Genomic DNA, 24,675 nt, shown 5'->3' with positions numbered 1-24,675 from the left:
TTAAAAGTAACTGGATTAAAACAGATATTGTTACTGTTACTAACTTGACAGCAAACTGAAATACATTGTTACCATCCCCAGGCCTTCAAATCGCCATCACTTCCTGCATGATGACCACTTTAGACAAAAAAGCTTTAAACAAACAAACAAAACACAACAACATACAGTTTCCAGCTATTCTCCACACAGACAGAGCAGAGATGAATCTTCATACATGCAGGTGGACAGGCATGCTCCATCCCACCTTCTGCTGCTTAGCTTGAATAAGCAACACCACTAGATGAAAAGCCAAATAGCAACTAAGTTCATTCACAAAGCTCTGAAGATGTGGTTGTCAGCTCCCAAGGATGACAAGTAGGAAACAGTAGCGTTATCATTGCAGAAGAAAATCCAGCATCGAGATTTTGGGAAAAGGGGAACACGTACAGCAACTTTTGTCTAGCAGACATGCAGTTTTAAGTCCCTCTGTAAATCCTCAGCAGAACAGATGGCCCTGAACACAACAGTGCCTCCAGTGCTCTGCACTGCATCTTAGCTTGGGAGGGGGGAGAAAGTGAGCTGTTAGAACTCAATAAGGAAGATAAAGTCATTCAGAAGGATGAGAAATGAACTAGAAGAGGAGGCAGTTGTTGGTGACAGAGGGGAGATGTAAGCAACACAAAGAGCTTGGGGCCATCCTAAATTTTTCCATCACCATTCACAGTGGAACAGGGGGCAGTAACAGCCAGGCAAATGACAGACTTCCCAGGATACACATCACTGTCTTAAGAAGAAGTAGTATATGTAATTTGCTTTCCATTATTTGGTTCCTAAACATGAAATATATAATATCCTCACAATAACATTAAAATTAATCTTAAGAAGTTTGGACAACAGCTGGTAAATGAGACTGTGCTGCTGGGTCTGTTCAGCCACACCTCCTAAGCACCATGTCACCCTTGCCTTTCAGAGTCCCACCCAGCTGGCTGAACTCAGGCTTGGGAGAAAATCCCAGCAAGGCCTCAGCTATCAGTGGTTGGCAGATGTGGGCTGCCCCAAGCTCTGTAGACAGAACTCAGGTCCTTCACCCCCTGGCTGCAATGACTCCCCCAGTAACATTCACCTGAGCTCACCACTCACTCGACCCTACCTGTACTCGCTATAATATATCAGAGGCAATGTTCTGAATCTAGGAAAAACATCTTTTCACCACATCGAGTCCAACATTTGCCCTGCCTACACCCAGCTAGGAAAATGTGGTTTTCTGGACTGCATCAATCGGCTTCAGTGATTTGGCAGCAGCAGAGCTGAGGCTGATTTTGGAAACCCAGGTGGATGTTATCAAACCAAGACAATGACAAGTCCAGCATGGTTTATGAAACACCTGGAGGTGACTGGAAACCAGTGCTACAAATTCAGGATGTAAGCACCCTTAAAATTCTTAAAAAATAAATAATTAAAAAGGAATCTTAAAATCTGTGCACATCTCTACATACAGAGCCCAACTGCTGTGCCAGGCTTTCACAAGCAGGCTTAGAACCTCATTAGAGCAACACACGAACATCTCAAGGAAGGGCAGCCCTGCACTCCTCCATGTTCTTCCTCCTCATCTTCTGCACTCCAGGCAAGCATAGAAAAAGCAGATCCTGCCCCTGAAGCCTACAGCTGCAAGGCTCATGTTAGCTGCTTCCCACACTAATTTGTATGCTGCAAACCACAACAATCACTGAGCAACTGCAAATCACCTGTCTGGAGATCACCTGATGAAAACACAACCAATTAAGCAAAAAATAATGGCATATATTATTATTAAAAGGCAGAGCACAGGCATATTCCCAAGCATCAAAACAGAAACATGCATATAGCAGCCAGCTACTCAGGCTTTGGGGATGAAGCCATGTGCGGAGGGTGCCCACCAGGGAGCTCACAGTGTTGAGGGTCAGTGCTGTACCAGTGAGCATCAGCCATAACAAGTTGGCTTCTCACCTGCAGGAAGCTTCATGGAAGACACCTCACAACACTTTGCTGAAGGACATTCAAAGCAGTACGTCTCTTCCTTCTTCAGAGGTAACTCAGGAAGATACTTGTGCTTTTTATGGCACATGATACTGAGCACCTTTTGCCCTCCAACTTCTAGAAGTTCATTGTTGTACAGCAAAAATGATGTTTTCTAATTACAGACAACAGCTTTCTAATTAAATCCTCCTAAGTAGCATGTGCTACAACAGTTCTACAAAGAAAGGTACAAGAGTGTTTGCTGGAGTGTTATGGGAACTTCAAGTAACAGGACAGAAGCAAGCACCTGTCACAGCAGTCAGGGTATACATTATCATAGTATCACAGAATCACAGAGGTTAGAAGCGACTTCTGGAGATCCTAATCTCCTATCAAAGCAGGTTCCCTAGAGTAAGTTATACAAGAAAGCATCCAGGTGGGTTCTCCAGAGGATACTCCACAAGCGCTGTGGGCAGCCTGTTACAGCACTTTGCTGTAAAGTAAAGAAGTTTTTCCTCAAGTTCAGACAGAACTTTTCCTGTGTTCTAGTTTGTGCCCATTGCTCCCTGTACTCTTCTTTGGCACCACCAAAAAGAACCTGGCCCCACTCACTTGACTCTTCATAAGCACTGTTAAGATCCCCTCTCAGCCTTCTGCAGACTAAACAGCTCCATGCTTCTCAACTTTTCCTCACTGACATCCTTGGCATATGGTGTTATAGACTTACCCAGGTCAGGCAGAAGAACTATCTGTCGGTAGCAGCTCTGGCCATGGCCTGCCACTCCAGTGATTCCTAAGACTCTTCCTTTTTTTCCCAAGTGAGAAACTCAAGGAGAGACTCAACCATGAAGTGAGATGTGAGTTATATATGGCTTGATTGCACTTCAATGTGCAAGAACCCCTCACTCCTCTGAAACATAAAGACAATACCTTAAATTGTAGAGGATAAAAACCTATATTCTAATTCAACTTCCAAATAACTTTTAAATAGAATAGAAATATGCCCTCATCTACCAACCTTGAAACAAAGAGCAAAATGTCATTAAATATGAACTAGCCACTCACAAGTTACTTCTCAAACTACCTGAATGTCCTTATTAAAAAAAATCAATTGCAAGAGGCATTTGAAAACAACTATTTCAGTGATAGGTGAAAACACCCAATGAAGAAGCAAAATAGGGATCTCTGGGGACGGGGAGGATTAGGATGCAGAAGAGGAGAAGAAACCAAACCCAAGTACATTCCCCTGTTCAGTTATTCAATGGTTTAAGCCTAAAAACCAGAGCTAACCCCAGCATCATTAGAGGTTATGTGGCACCAAAGCATGCTGTTAGTACTTCATATGCGTGTGAACAAACATAGAAAATGAAGCTTAGCAGAAACCCTGGGATTGTATACTAAAGGAACATTCAGCAACAACATGTATATTTTAGATAAAGTTAGCCATTAAGTTCAAATAAATATACTGATCCTGCAACAGCGTTGAAGTTTTGCATTTTATCAGCTCCTCTCAGAAGTGAGATGATGCTTTGGGAAGCTTTCCACTGCAGTGCCTCACCCATGCTGATGAATACCAATGGCATGCAGTAGTTGCAAGGTAAAAAGGCAGCCTGAAACACTGCATTCATTATATCCAGCCCCTCAAGGTCACAGCCCCCTGAAAAGCGATCTCCAGCTTTTGCTTAGTCCACTCATTCACTCTGACCAGATATGTTTCCTTCCAGTAATCCTACTGTTATTAGCGTGTGTTTTGATTTTTCTGCAGTTGTGACAATACAAAATGAAGCATCTACAGAGCAAGGCATTTTTTCCTTCTTCAATTTTCGTAGAAATTACATTTAAGAAAAATTTACTCCTTTTTAGTTTTTTCACTAGTAAGCTAAAAAAAAAACAAACCACAACAACAACAAAAAACACCAAACAGAAAAGGAGCAGGTATTTGTATCAATGCACAGAAATTCCGCAACCCTTCTGCTGTCATTGATACTTTCACACTGCATGTTGGCATGAACTTCTTAATGCCATAGCACTTCCCATCTCGCATCTATAGAGAAACCCCCAAGGCAGGATATATCTGAAAGCAGCCCACAGATTTCCTGGGATGTACACCACCACACCTTCCCTTTTGGCTCAGAGCAGCTTTTCAAAGCAGCTACAAATCTGCACTTCAGCTTTCATTTCCTCACTTGCAGGCACACCTAGAGATTTGACGCATTCACGTTCCTCATCCTTTTCTATTTTATTTTATTTTTAAAAGCAGGAATGAATGTTTCCTGCATCACTCTGGTGCTGATTGTAATTTTTTTATGCATGTTTACACAAGCTGGTAGCTGTTAAAAGAAAAAAACATCTACTCCAAAAAACATCAACAAAGACCAGTTTGTTTCTACAGTTTAACATGTATGTGTTGCTTCATTTTGCAGGCTGATGGAAGATTTAATCTGAAACTAAACTACAAAGCAATTAGGAGATATTAACCAAACAGAAGCAGTTTGAAGCATTAACACCTGGCAAAATGAGCCTTTATCCTGAGATGAACAATGAGTCAAGCAAATGTATCTGGGCTGAAACTGCTATAGACTGCTATTTCTTAAGTGCAAATGCATAACAGAAATTGGGCTGAACAGCTGAGCGCCTCATAGACTGAAAAGGACTTTCTTGGCCAAATGACTAATTACATTTTACTTGTTCCAGAGCTGCATCATCCAGACTCCTCACACCAAAGCTGTCCCTGGAGCTCAACAAGAAATGGAACATCCCTGCAGTAGAGATTTTTCCCTGCTTCTGGATCAGGCTAAAAATCAGAGCACATTGTCTCCTATGCGACCAACTTAGGCCTTGACACTAACCTCACTGTTTTGGTCTAATTCCAGGGAGAAGATCCTGTTTCTTTCACATGAGGACCTACCACTGCGGACAGGCATTCACACCACCCCCAGTCTGGCAGTGCCCACAGAGCAAAGCTGCACTGCCTGGATTAGAGGGATAGACATGAGACCAGAGAAAGACATGGCAAGAGTGCAGATGCTTTTAGACAGAAATATTCAAAAGCAAACTCCAACAGATGTCAAGGCTGGTGAAAATAAAACAGTGACAGCTGAGACCTCAGGATGTGAAATGTACTTGCATGCGAAGTCCAAAGATCTTTGTGGAGAGCTGAGTATGCACTGACATGCAGAGATTGTGCTCCTGCGGAGAACGTGCCCAGAAGCAGGCATTTCTTTCCACTATGGCCACCTCATCTTCTAGACACTCTATTTTAGAAGAGTATCTAATGCCTTGGACTACCACAGGCCCCTGTTAGGCAACAGACAGGCAACCACAGAATCAAAGCATATCCTGAATTAGAAGGGACCCATACGGATCACTGAGTCCAACTCCCAGCCCCAAACAGCACCACACAAAATTCAAACCCTATACCTGAGAGCACTGTCCAAATGCTCCTCGAACTCCAGCACTTGGTGCTGTGCCCACCGCTCTCTGGTGAGGAATTTCTCCTTGACACCCAGCTGCCCCCTCTGTGCCGTTCCCTCAGCCCTATTACTGTCACGCAGAGCAGAGCTCAGCCCTGCTGCTCCGCTCCCTGTGAGGAGCTACAGCTGCCATCAGGGCCTCCCCTCAGCTCCTCTGCTCTGCACTGAGCAAATCAGAGGACTCAGCTGCTCCTCACACACCTTGCTCTCTAGGACTCTTCCCCATCCTCACAGCCCTCCTTTGGACACTCTCTACAGCTTGATGTCCTTCCTACCCTGTGGCACCCAACCCGCACGCAGTGCTGGAGGTGAGGCTGCACAGCACACTGCAGAGGGGACAGCTGCTGCCCCCACCCTGCTGGCAGTGCTGAGCCTGGTGGCACCCCAGGTATGGTTGGCTCTCTGGGCTGCCAGGGCACGCTGCTGCCTCAGAATCAATTTGCTGCCAACTAGAATCCCCAGATCCCTTTCCATGAGGGCAACACACACACAACATGCAACAACTTCAAGTCTGACAAAGACAAGCTTTTGTCCTGTTAGGGAAGTGCCCCAGTAGGCTTACATAGCTCAGTTCCTCACACACTGCCCAAAAGGCCAGTTGGAATCCACAGTGCAACAACCCTCACAGCAGACTTTCACAAATCACACTGGTTGTCCCTGGAGCCCGGAGAACTGCGATTTTTCCACTAACTACCACTGAAAGTCTACGTAGTCCAGAGTGTCAACTTTTCACATAGCAATGTATTTTAGTTGGCCATGAATTAAGCCTGTCAATTCCTTCGTAAGAGTCAACCCAGACGATTCCACAAACATCCAGCTCCGACAGTAGGCTGCAGTTCCCTGGTTTGTGAAACCTGGGAGGACTTTATAAACTTGCCGCAACAGGGATGTTGCTTAAAGTTATTTATAAATAAGGTGACCGCACAGTAAACTTCAGCCAAATTAGCTGGTTACCTAAATTAAAATGCAAGTGTAATACTCAAAATGCAGTATTGGTGATTCTCGACAGCCCACATAAGTGCCTTCTCTTAAAAAAAGGCAATCTAAGGTGTATGGACCTTATAGAACCAAAACGCCTGCACAAGCTCAAACTGGGAATTTTCCACAGCTGCCTGACACAGTGCTATTAAAACATATTTCACCTTACATACTTACAATCAGATTTTTATGGCACTAAAGAATACAAGTTTAAACAAATATAAATTTCTGCCTTTGCATAAACACTGCCAATATCTTTTGCTATTTTTCATACTAGTAATAAATTCATTCTCATTGCTTACAGTTATTACAACTATAAGTCAACAGAATAACCATTTGTTTTTGTTTTTGTTTTTGTTTTTTTTTCAATAGATTAGGTAAAGTTATGTAAAATGAAATTATCTAAGTATGAAAAACAACTTTTCCATAAATGATGAAGTGTGCAACTGTGAAAGGAGGAAAAGTGTGTGGGTAAATCGCTGTAGAATAGAATAGGATTGAAGAAATTTTCTTTAGTCAGATGAGCACATGCAGAATTTCAGCTGATGTGATTGGGATGCACACCTGCAAGTAAGTGCTTCTTAAACCCAGACCTCATTTTGGAAAAATGCTCCAGCCTGGTTACCCAGTGGGATGCCTGTCCATACTGGACAGCAGTGCCATTAAAAAAAAAAATAAAACCTCTTGAAACATGATACTAATTAATTACTCAGATTGCTTTAGCCAAAAATGTATTTTTATTCTTAAAAAACAAAAAACCAACAAAACAGCCTGTTGTTATTAATCTCAGAGCAGAACATCTGAGAACCATCTTGTTCATTATTACCAGAAAATCCAACCCCGCATGGCAGTTCTGCTCAATCTGAAGCCCCTGCAGTGTTGCTCAATGCTTTGACAACAGGAATCATGAAAAGCTACTTCCACTTTACTGCAAACTAATGCTGCAGTAGCAGTGTTGTTCCTCCCCTGCCAGATCCATATTACCTTCTTTCAGTGGCCAATCAGAAATATTTAACTTCAAACACAACCACTTTGCTTTACAAAGAAGTCATAAGTAATATGAAATGGAAGAACTTCATGCTTACAGCACATGCTGCCTTTAGCCCCATAATCAGCATATAAAATACACTGTTCTACAGGGAGGAAGATTTCCTCATCTATAAGGAAATAAATTTTGAGACTTTGGAGTTCTACACAAGTTTCACACACGGCATCAGAAAATATTACAATACAAACAAGGTCTATACGCTTGCTCCTTCACCAAGGAAGATAACAAGCACTTGGCCACTTCAGGAGGTAGATCAAGCTTTATTTGCAAAGCCGAAGAGCAGATACTCAGAACTGCATTTGTCAGAAACAGGAAAACCATTCATATTAGAAATTTCTAAGAGCTACTGTTTCTTCAAAGAGCAATGGTGCTGATCACGTTCGCAATACTGCTACTTACTCCCACACCAGCATGAGGGCCAGCACCTCATGCACCACATCTCTGTCCCAAAGGAGCTTAAAACCAGAGGCTGGAAATGGAAAATCCTGCAGCTGTCTTATGCAACAAGAGAACCATGGTGAAAACAGATTCATTAACTTGTTGAAGGCTGTAAGTCTTGGAGAGAGCCTGCAGTGAAACTACCCAAATCCCATGATAGCATTCACATGACATCACCTTCCCTCTTACTCACTGGCTGACTGCTCTTCCTACAGCTTCCCTGTCGTTTCAGGTATCAACTTGTCCCTCTTTTCAAGAAGTTGACTGTATTTTCATCATTCTACCTACTCATGCACATGACAAACACAGCTAAACTTTGACAGAGCGTTTATCACTTAATTGAGATCTGTTAAACAAAGTGCCTATAAAATATTGTTTGGGTCACATTTTAAGCTCCCTTTCATCTCTGGATAGCCAACAGCATGTTCATGCACAAATATGACCATCAGAACTTCTGTCTATATTATCATGACAGTATGTGTGTATCTGAAGTTTTCTTCTAGGAGTTAAATTTCCACACATGTTCACATAAGAAAGCTTCTATTTGTAGACAGAATCTGTACCTATATATAAAAGCATGCAGACATACATGCTTAGTTTTAATTCCTTAAGATCACATTGGGACTCATTCCATAAATGCACCTGATTTTCAGAGGTAATACGCAAATTCAGCCAACTTTTTTTTGTCTGGTTCCTTAACACATATATTGTCCAGGTCTGTCCCTCAGATAATACTTGTACTTGATTATTTCTGTTAATGTGTCCATGAATATGTGATTACATCCACTGGTCCTTCTGCCACAAAATGAAATTTTTAGAAACTGTTTTTGTTTTTTTTTTTTTTCCCCAGCAAACTCAGTCTCTAATATTCAATAAAGAGCACAAACAGCTAATGATTCATTCTAACAGCATACACATTCACACCCTCTATTCTTGAGACAGATGTGTGAATAACACAGCCAATACTACACCACAGACATTGAACATGCCCTATAAAACTTAATTACTACTTCTACTGTACACAATAATGAACAATGTATAATAAATATAACATCACTTCTCCCTACTCATTTCAAGGAGAGGGCAACATCCAACATCCTCTTCCTCTTCAAACAAGTTTTCTACACAATGTCTCTAAGTTAAGGTTACTCTTTTTCTACTAACAGCAGCTCTCATGATACCATCTGGTGCCTGAAATACACAGGATGGCATGTAATTACCCTTACCCACAACTACAAATCAATTTCTTCAACCGAGTTACAAAATACAGAAGACACCTCTCCCTCTACTCCTGACTCTGTATACTGCTCCACTTCCTTTCCACTAAATTAAAAAAAGCATTATTGAAACTAAGTCTTCCATGAGCCAATACGGTATCGCTTCCTAAAATGAAAAAAAAAAAAAAAAAAAAAAAAAAAAAAAAAAAAGGAAAATCTCGTATTGAGCTTTAGAGTCAATGCTGACAATCTCCACTACAGTGGAGTAGTAGCCATTCTTCCCTCAATATGCACCTTGCAGAACACCAGTAAGGAGGTGGCTTAATAATTTAGTCAAAAGAAAATGAGTTTGAGGAAAAAAAAAAAACATCAAAAAACAAAACCCTCATTCTAGCTTTCCAGGAATATGCCTGCAATAAGAGAAGGTCTTCAGTCAGCATACAAATCAACAATATTGACATGGGTTAAAAAATGGCAGTAAGTTAGACAAGTCATTTGCTAACAAAGCCACATCTGTACAGGGAAAACAGAGAGCCAATTGTGATGGAGACTTCCTGTCCTAATTCTTGATGGTATGAACATGGCAGCAGAACCACATCAGTTCTCCTGATTAAAAGAGTCAAAGCAGCAGGCACTATGTGGGGCTACACATTCCATTATCAGCTTACAAATTACAGCAGTAATGCAGAAGAGTACTTTGGTATGCATTTAGCTGCAAGTGTAAGAGTAGCTCTATAAAAGTTATGAGTTCTTGAATTGTGGGCATTACTACTCAAACGTAATTTGTCTCAACATCAGCAGTAATTACCTACTGAACCTTAGTCATTTTAATCAGCTACTGTTTGGTAAAGTTTTGAGGGTTCCCTGAGTCACCCAAAGCAAGCCTGGACTGTGTAAGAAGCCAACAAGTAACTTGTATCCAGCTAGAAACCACAACAAAAGGGATTTGAGACCATGCTGAATATTAAGTATATTGAGACACATAATTCCATCTCTGAATTAGAGAAAAGTCACACATTCACCCAGAGATTATCAGCTATGCTGAATCGAGATCTCCTTACTTCACTTAAACAGAGCAACAATTGAAGCTAAATCTTCAGGGAAAATACTACATACACATTCCGATACTATACAAGTCCAGACATCACATTTTATAAAACTAAACCCCAGCATTTTCTGTTACTGCTTATTTTGGGTTCATTAGCTGTAGCCATGATCTCATAACTTAGCTTTGGAGCACTGAAACCCTAGAAATCTGCTGCCCCTTTAAACCTACCAACATACACGCCTGCAGTTCTCCAACTACTTCCTCCTCCTGCACAGCCAGCAGCACTACAGCAGCAGCTTGTTCGGGCACTGCCAACGGCTGCTGATAAGAGATGTGAGGCTCAGGGCAGGGAGCAGTTCACATGACTGCAATTCAGAAAAGACCTTTGTAGCAGCCCATGCTGCAGGAAGTTGCATGAGAGCTTTTCTGTAAGGTGGAGCTGGAGCAAGCAAGACATGCCAAGCTGAACTTCATTTGACTCAGGATATCCCTAAGTGCCACTGCATCTTCACAAGCACTTTTACTATTATATTCCAAAACAAGAACAGGTAACATGTATGTAATGAGAAGTGTGACAAACCCACAGACCTACTCAGTGCTAAAGGAGGAAGAAGATATGACTGAAAAAGCATCAATGCTTGGTCAGTCAACAGACAAGAAGCCTACGTCTGAAGATGAAAGCCCTAACTCTGCACCAGAGAAATCAAAGACTGGTTAATTATTATTTAGCTCTTCATGCAAGCCCGGAAGTTCCTCACTTAATTATGCTGAAACACAACTTAGGGCACAAGGCAGCTGATCCGTTGAATGAAGACTTTAAACTGAGAACATGACTTGTGGGAGCAGCACTGTATGTAGGGCAGGGGAAGAAATCAAGAGATCTGTACTGTGTAAGGTGCCCTGAGACATCCTCAGGAGGAGTTCAACACAAAATCCCAAGGACAAAACCTGCATCTCCTTGAAAGCAATTTCCAAACTGCTGGGGTCCAAGAACAGCCATCAGGGGGATCACTGCCTATCACATGGCGATCCTCCACCCCAGTGCTCCGGCGCACATCCCCAGAGAGCTGAAGGCAGGCAGGAAGAAAACCAGCCGCAAGACAAGAGGTTGCAAAGCTGGTGGTCTTTCTGTTGGGAACGTAAGCCACTAGAAATGAACTGATACATAGAATTCCTTCATCTATTTCATAGTGGAGCAAAATAGCCACTTAAGCAGGTATTCTTGAAGAGGACCAGTTTTCTTTGTGCAGAAAAAAAGAGAAGCTATTTTTAAAGCTATCTAGAAAAATGACATAGCGTACCTCAGTTTTCACTACATGCTGCAGATGAAAAAATAGAACAACCTCTCTCTTATCCATTTGAAAGCCTAACAAGTAACTTGGTTTTACTTATTTATAGATACTAATGGTTACCACTTCTGAACTTATTTTTTCCTTCCCAATGAGTCACCTTTTCAGTAGGGAAACTAAGCTGTCAGCCACTAAGGTTCTTCTGTTATTTTTGCTCAGTGTGCTTTTCGAGATGTCAGCAAACTTGCAGGGCTTCGAAAAATAAACAAAACAAATAAAAGTAAGGCTTCCTAATTGTTTCAGTCAATTCCAACTACAAAAAGTCAGAAAAAAGGAGCACTTAAGCAAAGCAATTGCTTTTTTGTTTTTAAACAATCCTGACATAAGTCATTGTTACATAGTTTCTCCAAGTTATGCGGTCATTTCCGCAACTGTGTCAAATCATTAACATAAACATAATAGATGAAAGCAAGTACATGCAAAATACAAACATGTTAGTTGACTAACATCAGCATTAGCAAGGAACAAGAGCATAAACATCATATTTTAGATCTGTTCGGGCAATGAGTAAAAGGTTCTATTTTCCTGCATACCTCTCCTCTACACTGGTACAAGAAAAGAACCAACGGCACAAAGCATTGCAGCTGGATTTCAATAAAATCAACAAGCCAAATAAATACACACATCCATAAAAGAAGAGACCATTTATAAAGCCACAGCTTTGACCTTATTAATGTAGACTTTTTTAAAGCACACAAAAGGACCATCCTAGCTTTCAGATATCATGAGACCTTTCCATAGGTGAAGATGCAAACAAGAAGGTTCCCAGTGATCAAAGGCCTCTGGCAAAACACTCACCATGCTGCAGAGAACTCTCAATATTTCTCCCTCTTCTAACAACTGCAAAAATTTGATTGAAAATCAAACAAAAAAAAAAAAAACCACCACCAACAACTGCTCTTCTGAAGAGAGTAAGCAGAGTAAGAAGAGAGTAAACTCACTGCTTACAAGTAACTCTGTTACAGCACCTAGAACAAAGTTAAGGGAAAATACAATTGCATGAAAACAGTAAAACTTTCAGTGCCAATAAAACTAAAAGGAGTAATTTCTTGCTCCAGTACTGTTATCACTGATACAGCAGTACTAACATGCTAAAGTTGCAATTTTAGAGCACTTAGGACATAGGTCCCATTGCAGCACTTTCTTGAGGATAACCTCACATTTCTCCAATAAGCCTCTGTAAAGCTATCCAAAAGCATGCCATCATTCAACAACACAAATAGAAGAAAAAGACTCTAAAGGACAATCCTAAGAAGCACAACTTCTCAAAAAAAATTTATATCATTGGAACCAGCTCTGCAGTGACTTTGACCCACTATGGCCACTCAGACTACATAAAGGGACTGCACACTTTTCAAAATCAAGCATTTGCAAGCTTGATAGATAAGCTTGATAGATAAGAATTTCAACAGGTAGCACATAAGCTCAAGAATTCGGAATTCATTATTACAGCTTGTATTTGTCAGTTCCAGAAGCAGCTGGAACACAGTAAGTCTCCAGTTACTATCTGAATAAAAAGGATCCCCTGACTAACATTCTTCATTGAACACCACATGAAGAGCTCTAAGAAACAGGCTGTTGACAAAGGACCAAGCCCAAAAGGAATAATAGAATCATAGAATGTCCTGGATTGAAAAGAACCACAATGATCATCTAGTTTCAACCCCTCTACTATGTACAGGGTCGCAACCACCAGACTAAGCTGCCTAGAGCCACATCCAGCCTGGCCTTGAATGCCTCCAGGGGTGGGGCATCCACAGCCTCCTTGGGCAACCTGTTCCAGTGTGCCACCACCCTCTGTGTGAAAAACTTCCTCCTGATATGTAACCTAAACCTCCCTGTCTCAGTTTAAAACCATTCCCCCTTGTCCTATCACTATCTACCCTCGCAAACAGCTGTACCCCCTTCTGTTTACATGCCCACTTCATGGGCGTTACTGGAAGGCCACAATGAGGTCTCCCCAGAGCCTTCTCTTCTTCCAGGCTAAACTAGCCCAGCTCTCTCAATCCTTCTTCACAGGAGAGGTGCTCCAGCTCTCTGATCATCTCAGTGGCCCTCTTCTGGACCTGTTCCAAGAGTTCCACCTCTTTCTTGTGCTGGGTGCCCCAGGCCTGGGAAAAATACATAGATCTGGGCATCACTTTCTGTCTTCCACCAGCTACAGACAGCATCACCTTAACTGCCTTGTAGGAAGGCTTCCTTCTGACAGGGCTGTGACTACAAAGTAAAAGTTTAACACAAGCATTTAATTACACTGCAATTATGCTTATTCACAGGCTTTGTATAAAAGACTCAGGGAGTTCACTACTGCACCCAGGCTGGAGTCATTTAAGGTACTGAATCACCCAGGCAAAATGGTACGCATTAACACCGAAATTAGGAAGAGAGGCTCTCAAAACTGCAAGAGAATTGCCCTTTTGGTGCAAATACTATGCAGCTCTACGTCAAAATCCCATCTGCCATCTGCTCCAACTTTTCAGATTTGGCGTGAAAACTATTGGAAATCTAACTGCAAGGGTTGAAAGCGGGCTGCTGCACACATTATATTTCATAGCATAGATTTGCTGTGCTGAATAATTTGTTTATTCCTGAAAATAGATTACTAAATATCACATGGCAGAAGGCGACTCTCAGTGCTTAAACAACAAAGAGCTCACTTTATCAGATATTCGTTCTGGTATACTCTTTGAAAAGAAACAGGAAATGCCATCCTTCAAAGCCCCACTGTAAAAGCCACGCTAACTTTCTTCTGAGGAATATACGAGACTCAATCATTACACAGAGTAAACAAACCTATTCATTGTACTTATCACCAGAAAGCTGTAATAAGGAGATAAACTGAATTCCCGCAGCCACATCTATATTTAATAAGGGGAAGAGATCCAAAAAAGACCAACAAGACAAGAAGTCTGACCTACAGAATCCCCGTCTATTTCTTGTCCTGGCGTGAACCCCACAGCCCTGCCAACTTGGCTTCTTCCTGAAGCAAATAAAAATACAGCCTAACCAAGATACACAGTTCTTTTCTGAGCCACTGAAGTGGTCAAACTGAAGTGATCTCTTTATGTAGTCCTCTGCTACTGCTAACTGCACAGCTTTGTAGAACAAAGGAGTTTGGCTTTTCCTCAGGATAAACAAGTCTGTAAGGAAAACAATCCCCTACCTCTCAACAAATGCATTTAGCTTCACCTGGGTAAACATTCTGATGACGCGCTAAACAGCAGCAACTAAAATAGGACCAAATCACCTGTTTCTTTTAACACTGTAAACATTAATATGTTTTGAAAACAAGCAATAAACTTCTCATATATCCTAGTACCAAGACCAGGGCCAATTTCTCTGAAGGCAAAGGGAAGGCATGAGAATCCTTCCAGATAAATTCTGAATTTCTGATATTGAGTTCAGGAAGAAAGAGCATTTACCTGTATATCGCACAACACAAAAAATGCAATATTGACAACAGTACCATTTTCAGAATCCAGCACTGCATCAACAGCTAAAAGAATGTTTTCTCCAAGTGCTGCAGAACTGATGGAGTTCTTTACAGCCTTCTGAAGGTGTGCAAGGCTCTGAAGGAAGAAGACCTAGGGACTTCAGGTACTCACATCAATTACAACTTTCAAAAACACTCAGCTTTGTAATTCCAGCTGAAGTTAATGACAGCTTCAACTCAATCCCAGCATAAAGGCAGACAAGCCATAAGAAAAAGCCCTTGGGTAAACTTGTTTAGGGTGGGAATGCTCTATGCCCCCAAGGGAAAGCCAACAACCAAGCGTTTCTGCTGAGGCACGCGGCATCCCCTGCAAGGACATTCTCCAAAACAAAACAGAGAGAGCCTTATATTAGCACACTGTCCTATCACCTATAATAAAGGATTATTGACAGTTTCCAGGAACATATAGGAAGAATCAACACTAACACATCAAAGTGCATGTAGCCTTTTATTTCCTGAGCCATCCAACACAATGATTTACCCTTTGCGTGCCATTACCAGGATCACCTGTGAAGACACAGCTCAGCTCCTGAGGCCTGCTGCTAAGCGTTCCCCTCTTCTTCTTCCTTCCGTTTGGGATATAACAGAACCAAAACCAAATAATTTCACAGAACAATTGAATTTAAGAGAACTCTTCAATATTCACCTTTGCTCAGTATTTACTAAAAAATCTCTAGCAAGGCTCTCCAAAAGATCAGGATTACATACTTTCAAAAATACAGCTTGATACTACAAGCCTGGCAAAATTCCCCAGTAAAGCAGAGGAAGTATATGCAGCATATGTACGTATGTGCTTTATTTGCAGAAAAATGCATTGACATACAGCTACAGGAAGCTTATTCAATTCTGAAGTCCAGCAGGATACAGAATGGCACAGGATATCGACAAAGTTCGTCCTCCTGGGTGCTTCCTTGTCACTAATTGTCACTGGGCACTTGTCAATGTCACTAATCCCAGAAAGATTAATAGACATATGGATGCCCAGATTTGAGCTCTACTCCAAGATATTTCAATTTAGCCACTGGAGGAAAGGCCCCTGAGATGCATGAGAAATCCAACCTAAGATGTACTGCTCGTAATCCAAATTTTCACTGCAAGTTCACAAAATTATAAAAATGACCATCACCTTTCAATTTTAAATACTTTCTTCCATCCAGAAGAGTAAACTGCCAAGTTTCCCTCAAAGTCATAAAAGGGCTGGAGTGTTCTCTGTTTTGTTTTTTTTCCAATTGTTGAACATGGTTGCTTCTTCTTCGCACACAATAACTAAGCACAGCACCATTGGCTAAGAGTAATAACAAGATCTCATACAGAAACTGTGTTAAGCCACTCCATAGAAGAGTTTACTCAAAATGGAGATGTTAACAATATTGGTCAGTAAAACCACATACTGATTTCTGCCAGGTTTCAAATCCAAACCAAAATTAGTCTGTTACCAGTAAGCTGTTCAACAAGGAAAAACATGTATTAGCATGTTCATCCAGCACCATTCGTATTTGAGATTTCAATGCAAAAAAAAAAATAAAAAAAAAATAAAAAAAATCTAACTTTTCTGTCAAATGGAAAGGATTCCATGGGTTAGACTGAAAAACTTGTCACTTGGTCACAAAGTAAAATAACACCTGATCAGAGAGTATGCCACATCAGGTGGTTAGTCCCTGGAGTAACACCCTATAGAGCAGCTGCAGGACATGCAACATCTACCTGATCTTTAAGGTTTTTTTCCCAATCTGAGCAATTCTATGATTCTATCCAGCATAAGGCACCAAAAAGCAGCATAAGCTATACCTGAAGTACCATCCTGATTATGGACTTTGCAGAAATCAATCTAGGACTGGACAGGACGTTCTGTCTCAACACCCTACTGCTTCTCCAATCTCTTCACTCCACCATTTCATCTTTTTCTGTAGATACTTTTCCAACATACAGTGTTCTAATGACAAAGCAGTCATTTCTTCTTCAGCATGGATACAGTTTACTTTGTAAGACTGACCTGGAAAACAGCGAATACCAGTTCTTGTTCTGCATTCAAATTTTTAAAAGGACACATCTTTAAAAGTACAGAGTGTTTGAGCTACTTAGTAGTCTTCTAGCCAAAAGGATAATCCAATTAACTTTTCTTAGCAGGTTGGCTGTCCAAAACAGAGTTGCATTGCTGCATTACAATTAATATTGCCAGTGGATAATGCTCAAGTTTCAGACCCTCACAGGCTATCTTAGGAAATCATAAGTAATACAAAAATAAATGAAAGAAATAAAGTAAAACCCAAAATACCCCAAAAGAAAACTCGTCCAGAACTGTTTCCCCAACACCTAGCCAGTTTTTTTCAAGGCTCACTAGTAAATTAAGATTCCATGCAATAACAAACAGCAGGAAGATCAAGAGAAGAAGGAATGTATAAGTCATGACCCTCTCACACAAGCCTGAAGTTATAATCAGTCTAGCCGGTTCTGAGGTCACATCCCCAAGCTTGTAGCCACAATTAGTGACTTAAGGGTGGTAATTCTCTTTTTTCCCCCCCTCAGCGTAAGTCTTAATTCCCAGTGACTTTTCACTGCTTGCACTTCACCAGAGCTCCACCCAAAGCTACATCTAACTCAGACCTCAGCTGGGAGATATGATTCACCAGGGGAAATACCAGTCTTGTGGCTGAAGGGGTTTGTGAGATCAAACTGCCCAGAGGACACATTTCCCAGCTCTCTGCAGAAGGATACATGGAATCAGACAGCTTGTATTTACTGCACTGTGCATGCAAAGCATGGAACTGCTGTTCCTGCCAGAGTGCACTGTAGGATAGTACCATTATCTTCCTCACCCAGCATCTGCACTGGACCTGCACTGACCCAAGAGATACCTAAAAACATTTCTGTTGCTGGATGGTACTTTCAGTTGATACCCTATATTCACTTCTGATATTAAAAGAAATAAAAATAAAAATAAAAATAAAAATAAAAATAAAAATAAAGGCATGCTGTTCACTTACCAGAGGCTAGCCTGATAAAGTGACACCACATCAATACACACAGAAATGCATATCTACATATAGGCACACAGCATTGAGGACCTACTAATTTTCCATGAGTAAAAGCTCAAAAATAGAATCATGAGAGACTCACACCAAGCTGAAAGCCAAGATTCGGCTAAAATCATCCCAGTGGTACAACTAAACCAGATTACAGTATAATTATTGATGAAAGGCCACTATTTTTTCCTTCTATCCTTTGCAGTACGCTGGGACAAAGAAAGTACTGGGAGCAAGCAGGATTTCTCAGGTTATTCAAGGGAGCATTTAAACCACATAGAATCTGCACGAACTCCATCAGCACAACACAGAGCAAACCCAGACAACGGGCGATAGCTCTTCAACCATGCACTGAAGGAAGCTCTTCCTCTGGGCATCAAAAGAAGAGCATGTTGGTCTTCCAGATGATAAAATAATCTTGGTATTTACTGGTAAGACAATCCCATGGCACACACCAGTGATCATAAGGATTTCACTTAGAGAAGCAAACCTTGCCTGGATTTCATACACACACAGCCAGGAGTACACATGCCAGATCTTCACCAGAGCCTTGGCCATGTTTGGTCTCCTGTGACTGCCTGGAGACTGGAGGACCCCAGAAAACCTCCAGCAGCCCCTACTGGGAGCAGGCTGACTGGCCCTGAGGTAGACACTGATGGAGTTGGTCCCTTATGACCAAGGGCAGCTTTTGAAGAAATACACTGCTTGCTTCTACACAGCAAAATGAAAACCTGAAAATTGCATCCAGGTGCAAAGCAACTGCAGCTGTAGTGTTTTCCCTTCTTAAAAACGACAACAGAAATCCTAAGTGAAAATATATTTAAGAAGGAAAATCTGAGCAAAACTGTTCACACATGACATACTATCACGAATATAGAATATATCAAGAATAATTCTGGAAAAGAAAAAATAAATAAATAAATGCAACCATTTTCATTAGGTATCACCAGAAGGTAAAAAACTATACGCAGAAGCAAGCATAATTTTCATAGTGGTGGGGTTTTCACAGCCCTCCTGTAGCTGAGGTCAGACTGAATATAAAAGAAAAAAAAAAAAAAAAAAAAAAAAAAAAAAAAAAAAAACCTGAGCAATTTCTGCACACCATAAAGCCTCTATATTGCTAATTCCAACAGCTATGCTTTATAGCTTTAAGAGAATTCTTGTGTCATTTTACAATGTTCATGGTGCCAACGGGGCTGCTAGGCTCCAGCCCAGTTATGATTATACTTCAGTTGTACAAATACATCTTATGAAAGGCACATGTGAAATTATGTAGCAAGCAGTGGAAATGACGGGCTACCAATACACCGAACATGATTTCCTGACTTACAGGAACAAACCCACCAAAAAATTGTTTTGTTTTGTTTTGTTTTCTAACCCAAAGTAGCCCTGAGCCCTCTTGAAATGATGAATTCTGCTCAAAACAGAATGTTCTCCAATCAACATAAAAATAATTGCTGGCTAAACAATTATCAGCTTTAAACTTTAAGAAACAACAAATAAATAAAAGAAGTACTTACGCCTCAGAAACTTCTGAAAAGTGGCCAACATAACAGCAAAAAAAAAAAGCACAACTCTTTGGCGAGGCTATGGCACTCAAGCCCTTCAGAAACCTAAGCTTTATGTCATCGCATGAAGGATGGTGGCTCTTCCCCATTGGACCCAGGAAAAGTTCCCTTCAGGGTGCTTATCTAGAGTGAGAGCTCTCAGCCCTGGCAGGTACTACCTGACAGCCCCCTGAAGTTAAGCTCAAAGCCTCAGAAGGTATTTCTATCCCATATCCTTCCCACTGGGGGAGGTCTAACGCTTGCTCCTTCAGGACATATGCTGGGAACACCCCTCCCCACCAAAAGAGGGTATTTATCAGACACTTTCAGCTGTGGAAAGCACACCTTAAGGAAGCCACTCTGAAAAGGCTTGAGTCCAAAGGAGGCCACAAAGATGGGGAGAGTGCCAAAGCATCTATCCCACAGAGAGACTGAAGGAGCTGGATTGTTCAGCCTGGAGAAGGCTCCAGGGAGGCCTCACAGTGGTCTTCCAGTACTTGAAGGGAGCTTTTAAACAGAAAGGGGAACAACTTTTTACATAATCTAATTGTAATAGGACAATGATAGGACAAGGAGAAACAGTTTTAAACTGAAAGAGGAGAGATTTAGGTTAGATGTTAGGATGCCCATAGAAGCTGTGGTACCCCATCCATGGAGATACTCAAGGCCAGGCTGGATGGGGCCCTGGGCAGCCTGGCCGGATGAGTGGCAGCCCTGCCCAAGGCACAGACGAGGCTGGCTGGGCTTGAGGTCCCTTCCAACCAAAACCGTTCTGTGATTCTAGGATTTTATGAACTCAAGGATCCAGCAGTATCATTAGAAATAAAAACAAACCTGTGCACAACATGAGAGAAACATCAGCAGGATCTCTATGATGATGATGCTTTTAAAACCTTGTACTTCTAGGATCTAGAAAGAAGGCAGGAGACAGAACGTTTCTCCCCCCCCACTCTTTCAGCTTTGATAAATAACAGGAAAAAAACCTGTCTTCTAAGCTCAGCAACAATGACACGAACCAATTCCTGCAGTCTGCACACTGGTGCTGGCAGCCCTAAGGAGTCAATCCCCATAACCAGGCCAGTGACCACAGCTCAGTGGGACATGCTGTACACGCAGAGCAAAACAGCTCCCCCATGAGAAGAGGGCCTGCTCAACTTCTCCATCCACTTTCCCGGCGTGGGAACTTCAGCTGCTGAAAAGGCAGTTTGAACTTCCATCTTTTCTGTATGAAATTTCCTCGTGTTGCTTCTCATCTTGTGATGCATTTCCTCCTTCCTTCATGCCACACATCCCCTATTAGCAGGGATACACTTTCCAATGAAGACAGAAGCCCAACTTCTACTTTAAGACAGCAACCTGGTTGTTTATCAAACATACAAGATGTTTGCTCAAGCTGTTTTGAGCAATGCATCCAAATGGCTCTACTGCACACATCCACATTTTCAGTATTGTCATTCACTAGGGATCTCATTTTTAACACTTCAGACATGAAAATAAGACTCTACATACACTGAAAAAGTTCAGATTCCAACATGTATCTCCTTTCAAACACCAAAAGCTTGCACAGATCAGTCAGCAGCCCAAGATATTTTTAAGTAATCTCTCAAAAAACTTCTCTTCTGAATTTAAAATGCAATTTTATGAAGTCATTTTATATCTTCCAGCAATAAAAGCATTTTGGAAGGTACATTCCCAGGCTGACTTACTGAGCCATGATCTTTACTGAGAGCAATTTTTAACTTTTACATTTTTGCTTGTTTGGCTGGCTGAGTTAGAGAACTGGTGTGGAGATGTACATCAAGGTTCACCTGGAGATAGAGCACCACTTGTCACCCAGTAAGACTAAAAGCCAGAGATAGGAACTAATAATGGGTAGAAATGGGATAGCAAGATTCATAAGCAAAGGTTGCTGTGCCGTGGATGGTGTCAGCTGAGCAGCATGAGCTGGGAGCTGCCTTACCACTTATTTACTGCAGCAAGTACCAACAGGAATGCTTTCTCTACAACTCACACATACATATGCTCAAGCAAGGTCTTATGCAATCTTCCAACTTTGTTCCAGTGAGCATCATAACACACAATAAGTAGGTACAACCAGCACTTAACTATGGAAAAATACAGAGGAAAAAAAAAAAAAAAAAGATACGTGCAGGTTTTTCCCTGGAACACCTGCTAGTTGTTTGCATACAACAGCCACACTCAACTCCTATCTCCAGTGCACTGAGCAGAGCTCCCTGGTAACACCAAGCAACACTCCCTGCTAAGTGTCGGGTTAATTCTCTTTAAGACCTTTTCACTTGGCAGCTTCTCACCAAACAGGCAATTGTATCAGCAGACATATGTCACTGTCAAGCAAGAGCAGACCAGCCCCAAAACCTGCTCCTCTCATCCAGTTTCCTCTTCCTTGCGAGCACCAGAACCTATTTTAATTAGGATAATAATTCTCTCAGATAAGTCAGTAAATATTTTCATAAAGAGCAGCTGCAGGATGTCAGCCTCGCACAAACTCAACCAGCAGCCAGCAGCTCAGCCCAGCCTCTCCAACACCAGTTGTTCTGTGGTAGCTGGGTCAGGCCCAGTGCATTTCTGCCACTGTGCGTTATATTCTCCATGTGCAATTTCCATATGCGAGGGAAGGAAAATGTTTATACTCCTGGGTGGGGCTCTGGATGCAGATTAAAGTCAAGGTGCTATATTTACTGATCTTTTAAAGTAATATCAACACCTTGAAAGGGAGCAAAAGTTCTTAAGAAAGATCAAAGTTTGCATGCGGCAGCCACAGATTAACATAAATATATGCTGAAATACCAACACAGCCCAGCAAAATTTACTTGCTTTTTGCTGCGGGCAAGTAATTTTGGCTCACAGGGGAGGCAAAGCCATTAGCTCCCTTCTTCATCTTTATGTAGGGCATGCTACCATACCTTGTGTCAGAGCGAATGACTCCCCAGATTAATTCTGCAGGGCTCAGCTAATGCAGGCACACTGCTCATGGCTTGCAAGCTTTGAAAGGTGAGGGCTGCATCCTCCACGGGTTAAAAAGCCATTATTGCTTAACTCCAGCTTCTTGAAAGTTAATCCTGCATTTCTTCCCTCTTATTGCACCTGACAGAACTTTTGTTGTCAGACAAATGAAGAGCTAACAAGCAGCAAGGTGTACGGGTCGCTTTTATGTGACTAATTGCCGTTCTGGTAAACAGATCGCTTCTCTTTAGTTTTATTTTTCTTGTGGGACTATAGAAGTGCAGAGAGCACTAGGCAGCTGCTCCACAAAGGCAAAGGAGAGTTCTGCAGCTTAATCGCTATCCCGGTGAGCAGATGCCTAGCATGCATTTAAAATGTTGACAGCAGGATTGCTTCGTTGAGGGATGTCATTAAAACACTGCACACCATCCACCAGCAGTCCCAGCTCAGCTGCAGGCTGTGCCAGTGATCCACAAGCACTGCGCGCATGTGGACGCAGCCACACTTGTACCCAGTGCCTTACACTTACAAGGCAAGCTGCTGCAGTTAGTTAAGCACTACCACATAAAACAGCCAGCTCAGGCAGCGAAGAGCCAAGCTTCTGCTTGCAGTGTTTGCTAAGAGCAAGCAGCAGTGTGCCTTTGATTCCGTTTCCTCACATGGCATAACGAAATTGTGAAGATCACGGAATTACAGAATCACAGAATAGCTTTGGTTGTAAGGGACCTCTAACCCAGCCAGCCCCAACCCTGTGCCGTGGGCAGGGCTGCAACCCACTGGGTCACAGGGCACAACTGTCCAACCTGGTTGTGAGCATCCCCAGGGATGGGGCCCCACAGCTTTTATGGGCAGCTGTGCCAGCACCTCACTGTCCTCTGAGTAAAGAATTTCTGCCTAAAATCTAACCTAAGTCTCCCCTCTTTTAATTTAAAGCCATTAAAGTTGCACGAGGTAACTGCAAAGTTCCAGCTACTTCCAAGACCAAACTGCCGCTCCTTTGTGCTTTGTATCGGAAGATTTTACATCTACTTAATACCACGCACCCAACAAACGGCCCTCAAGCACAGGCAGCTTGACACCAGCCCTCTCCTGCAGCTCCGCCACCTCAGGGCTCCCACGCCCAGCGTCGAGTAGAAGCAGCGCTCTGCCCACCTCTCGTTGGGCACCGAGTCGAGGCACGACGATCTCCCGGTGCCGGACCGGGAGGCGGCGCTGGGCCGCCCGGGCGCTCCCACCGCTCCTCCACCGCCTCCGTTCCGGCGTGGCTCAGGCAGCCCGCCACCGGATTATATTCTCCAAAAGCATTTCATTTTCGGTCAGAGCCCATTAAAACTTGCTGCTCAAACTCCCCCACCCCTGGGGCCACAGCTGCCCGCAGCTTGCAGCCGTGCCCGCCGGCTCCCCGCGTTCCCACGTAGCGCCGCGCGCTCCTATGCGCTGCCCCTCGGCCCCGGGGCTCACAAAGCGGGGTCGCGGGGCCTCTCAGCGCCGAGCCCCGGGAGCGGAGCGCCCCAGCCGAGGGCACCCCGCAGGACATCCCGTCCCGCCGAGCCGCCCCGCTCCGTGCGGGAGGCGCACCGCCAGCCCCACGCTCACCTCTGCCAAGAAGTTGTCCATGATGCCCCCCGGGCCGCCCGCGGAGCGCAGCGCCGGGACCCCGTCGCGCACCATGTGCCGGGCCCGGCCCGGCGCCACCGAGCCGCTCTCCGCCGCCTCAGCCGCTGCGCCGCTCCATCGCGTCCGAGCCCGGCGGCAGCCCGCAGCCTTTGTCCGCCCACCCCTTCGCGCCTGGAGGAGGAGGAGGAAGCAGCAGCTCCAACAACGCGCTCCAGCCCCGCGCCCGGGGCCGCCTCGTCCCGAACCGACGGGGCAGGGAAACGGGCAGAGGCGGGGCCGGGGCCGAGCCCCGCCCGCAACTCGGGCAGCGACCCCCAGAGCGCAGCCCCGGGCCGGCGCGGAGTCACAGATCGCTCTGTTCGATCGCTAGGTTTGAAACGCAAAGCAGGCGTGAGACAGGAGTTCCTGACAAAGTTAGAGCCTCTTTAAAGAATGTGTACCTGCAGGCTTTCGTTGTATGCAGCAGGATCTTATTTAAGTTTGTTGCGATTTTGTGCACGGGCTCT

At 43.1% G+C, this 24,675-nt stretch overlaps 1 protein-coding gene across 1 annotated transcript in view; it reads right to left on the bottom strand.

Annotated features, from left to right (window-relative positions):
• MYO10 (myosin X) overlaps nt 1-24,308 on the bottom strand; it is a 151,206-nt gene extending 126,898 nt beyond the window's left edge. Inside the window, exon 1 of the mRNA XM_052703762.1 lies at nt 24,149-24,308. Coding sequence (XP_052559722.1) covers nt 24,149-24,223 — 75 coding nt within the window. The 5' untranslated portion in view covers nt 24,224-24,308. The remainder of the gene's footprint in view (nt 1-24,148) is intronic.
• Nucleotides 24,309-24,675: the final 367 nt, after the last annotated feature.

Source organism: Tympanuchus pallidicinctus, unplaced genomic scaffold, assembly GCF_026119805.1.
Source record: "Tympanuchus pallidicinctus isolate F22 unplaced genomic scaffold, pur_lepc_1.0 scaffold5, whole genome shotgun sequence".
Taxonomy (NCBI): Eukaryota; Metazoa; Chordata; class Aves; order Galliformes; family Phasianidae; genus Tympanuchus; species Tympanuchus pallidicinctus.
The sequence above is the reverse complement of the archived record's forward strand: the minus strand, read 5'-3'. Positions and strand labels throughout refer to the sequence as shown.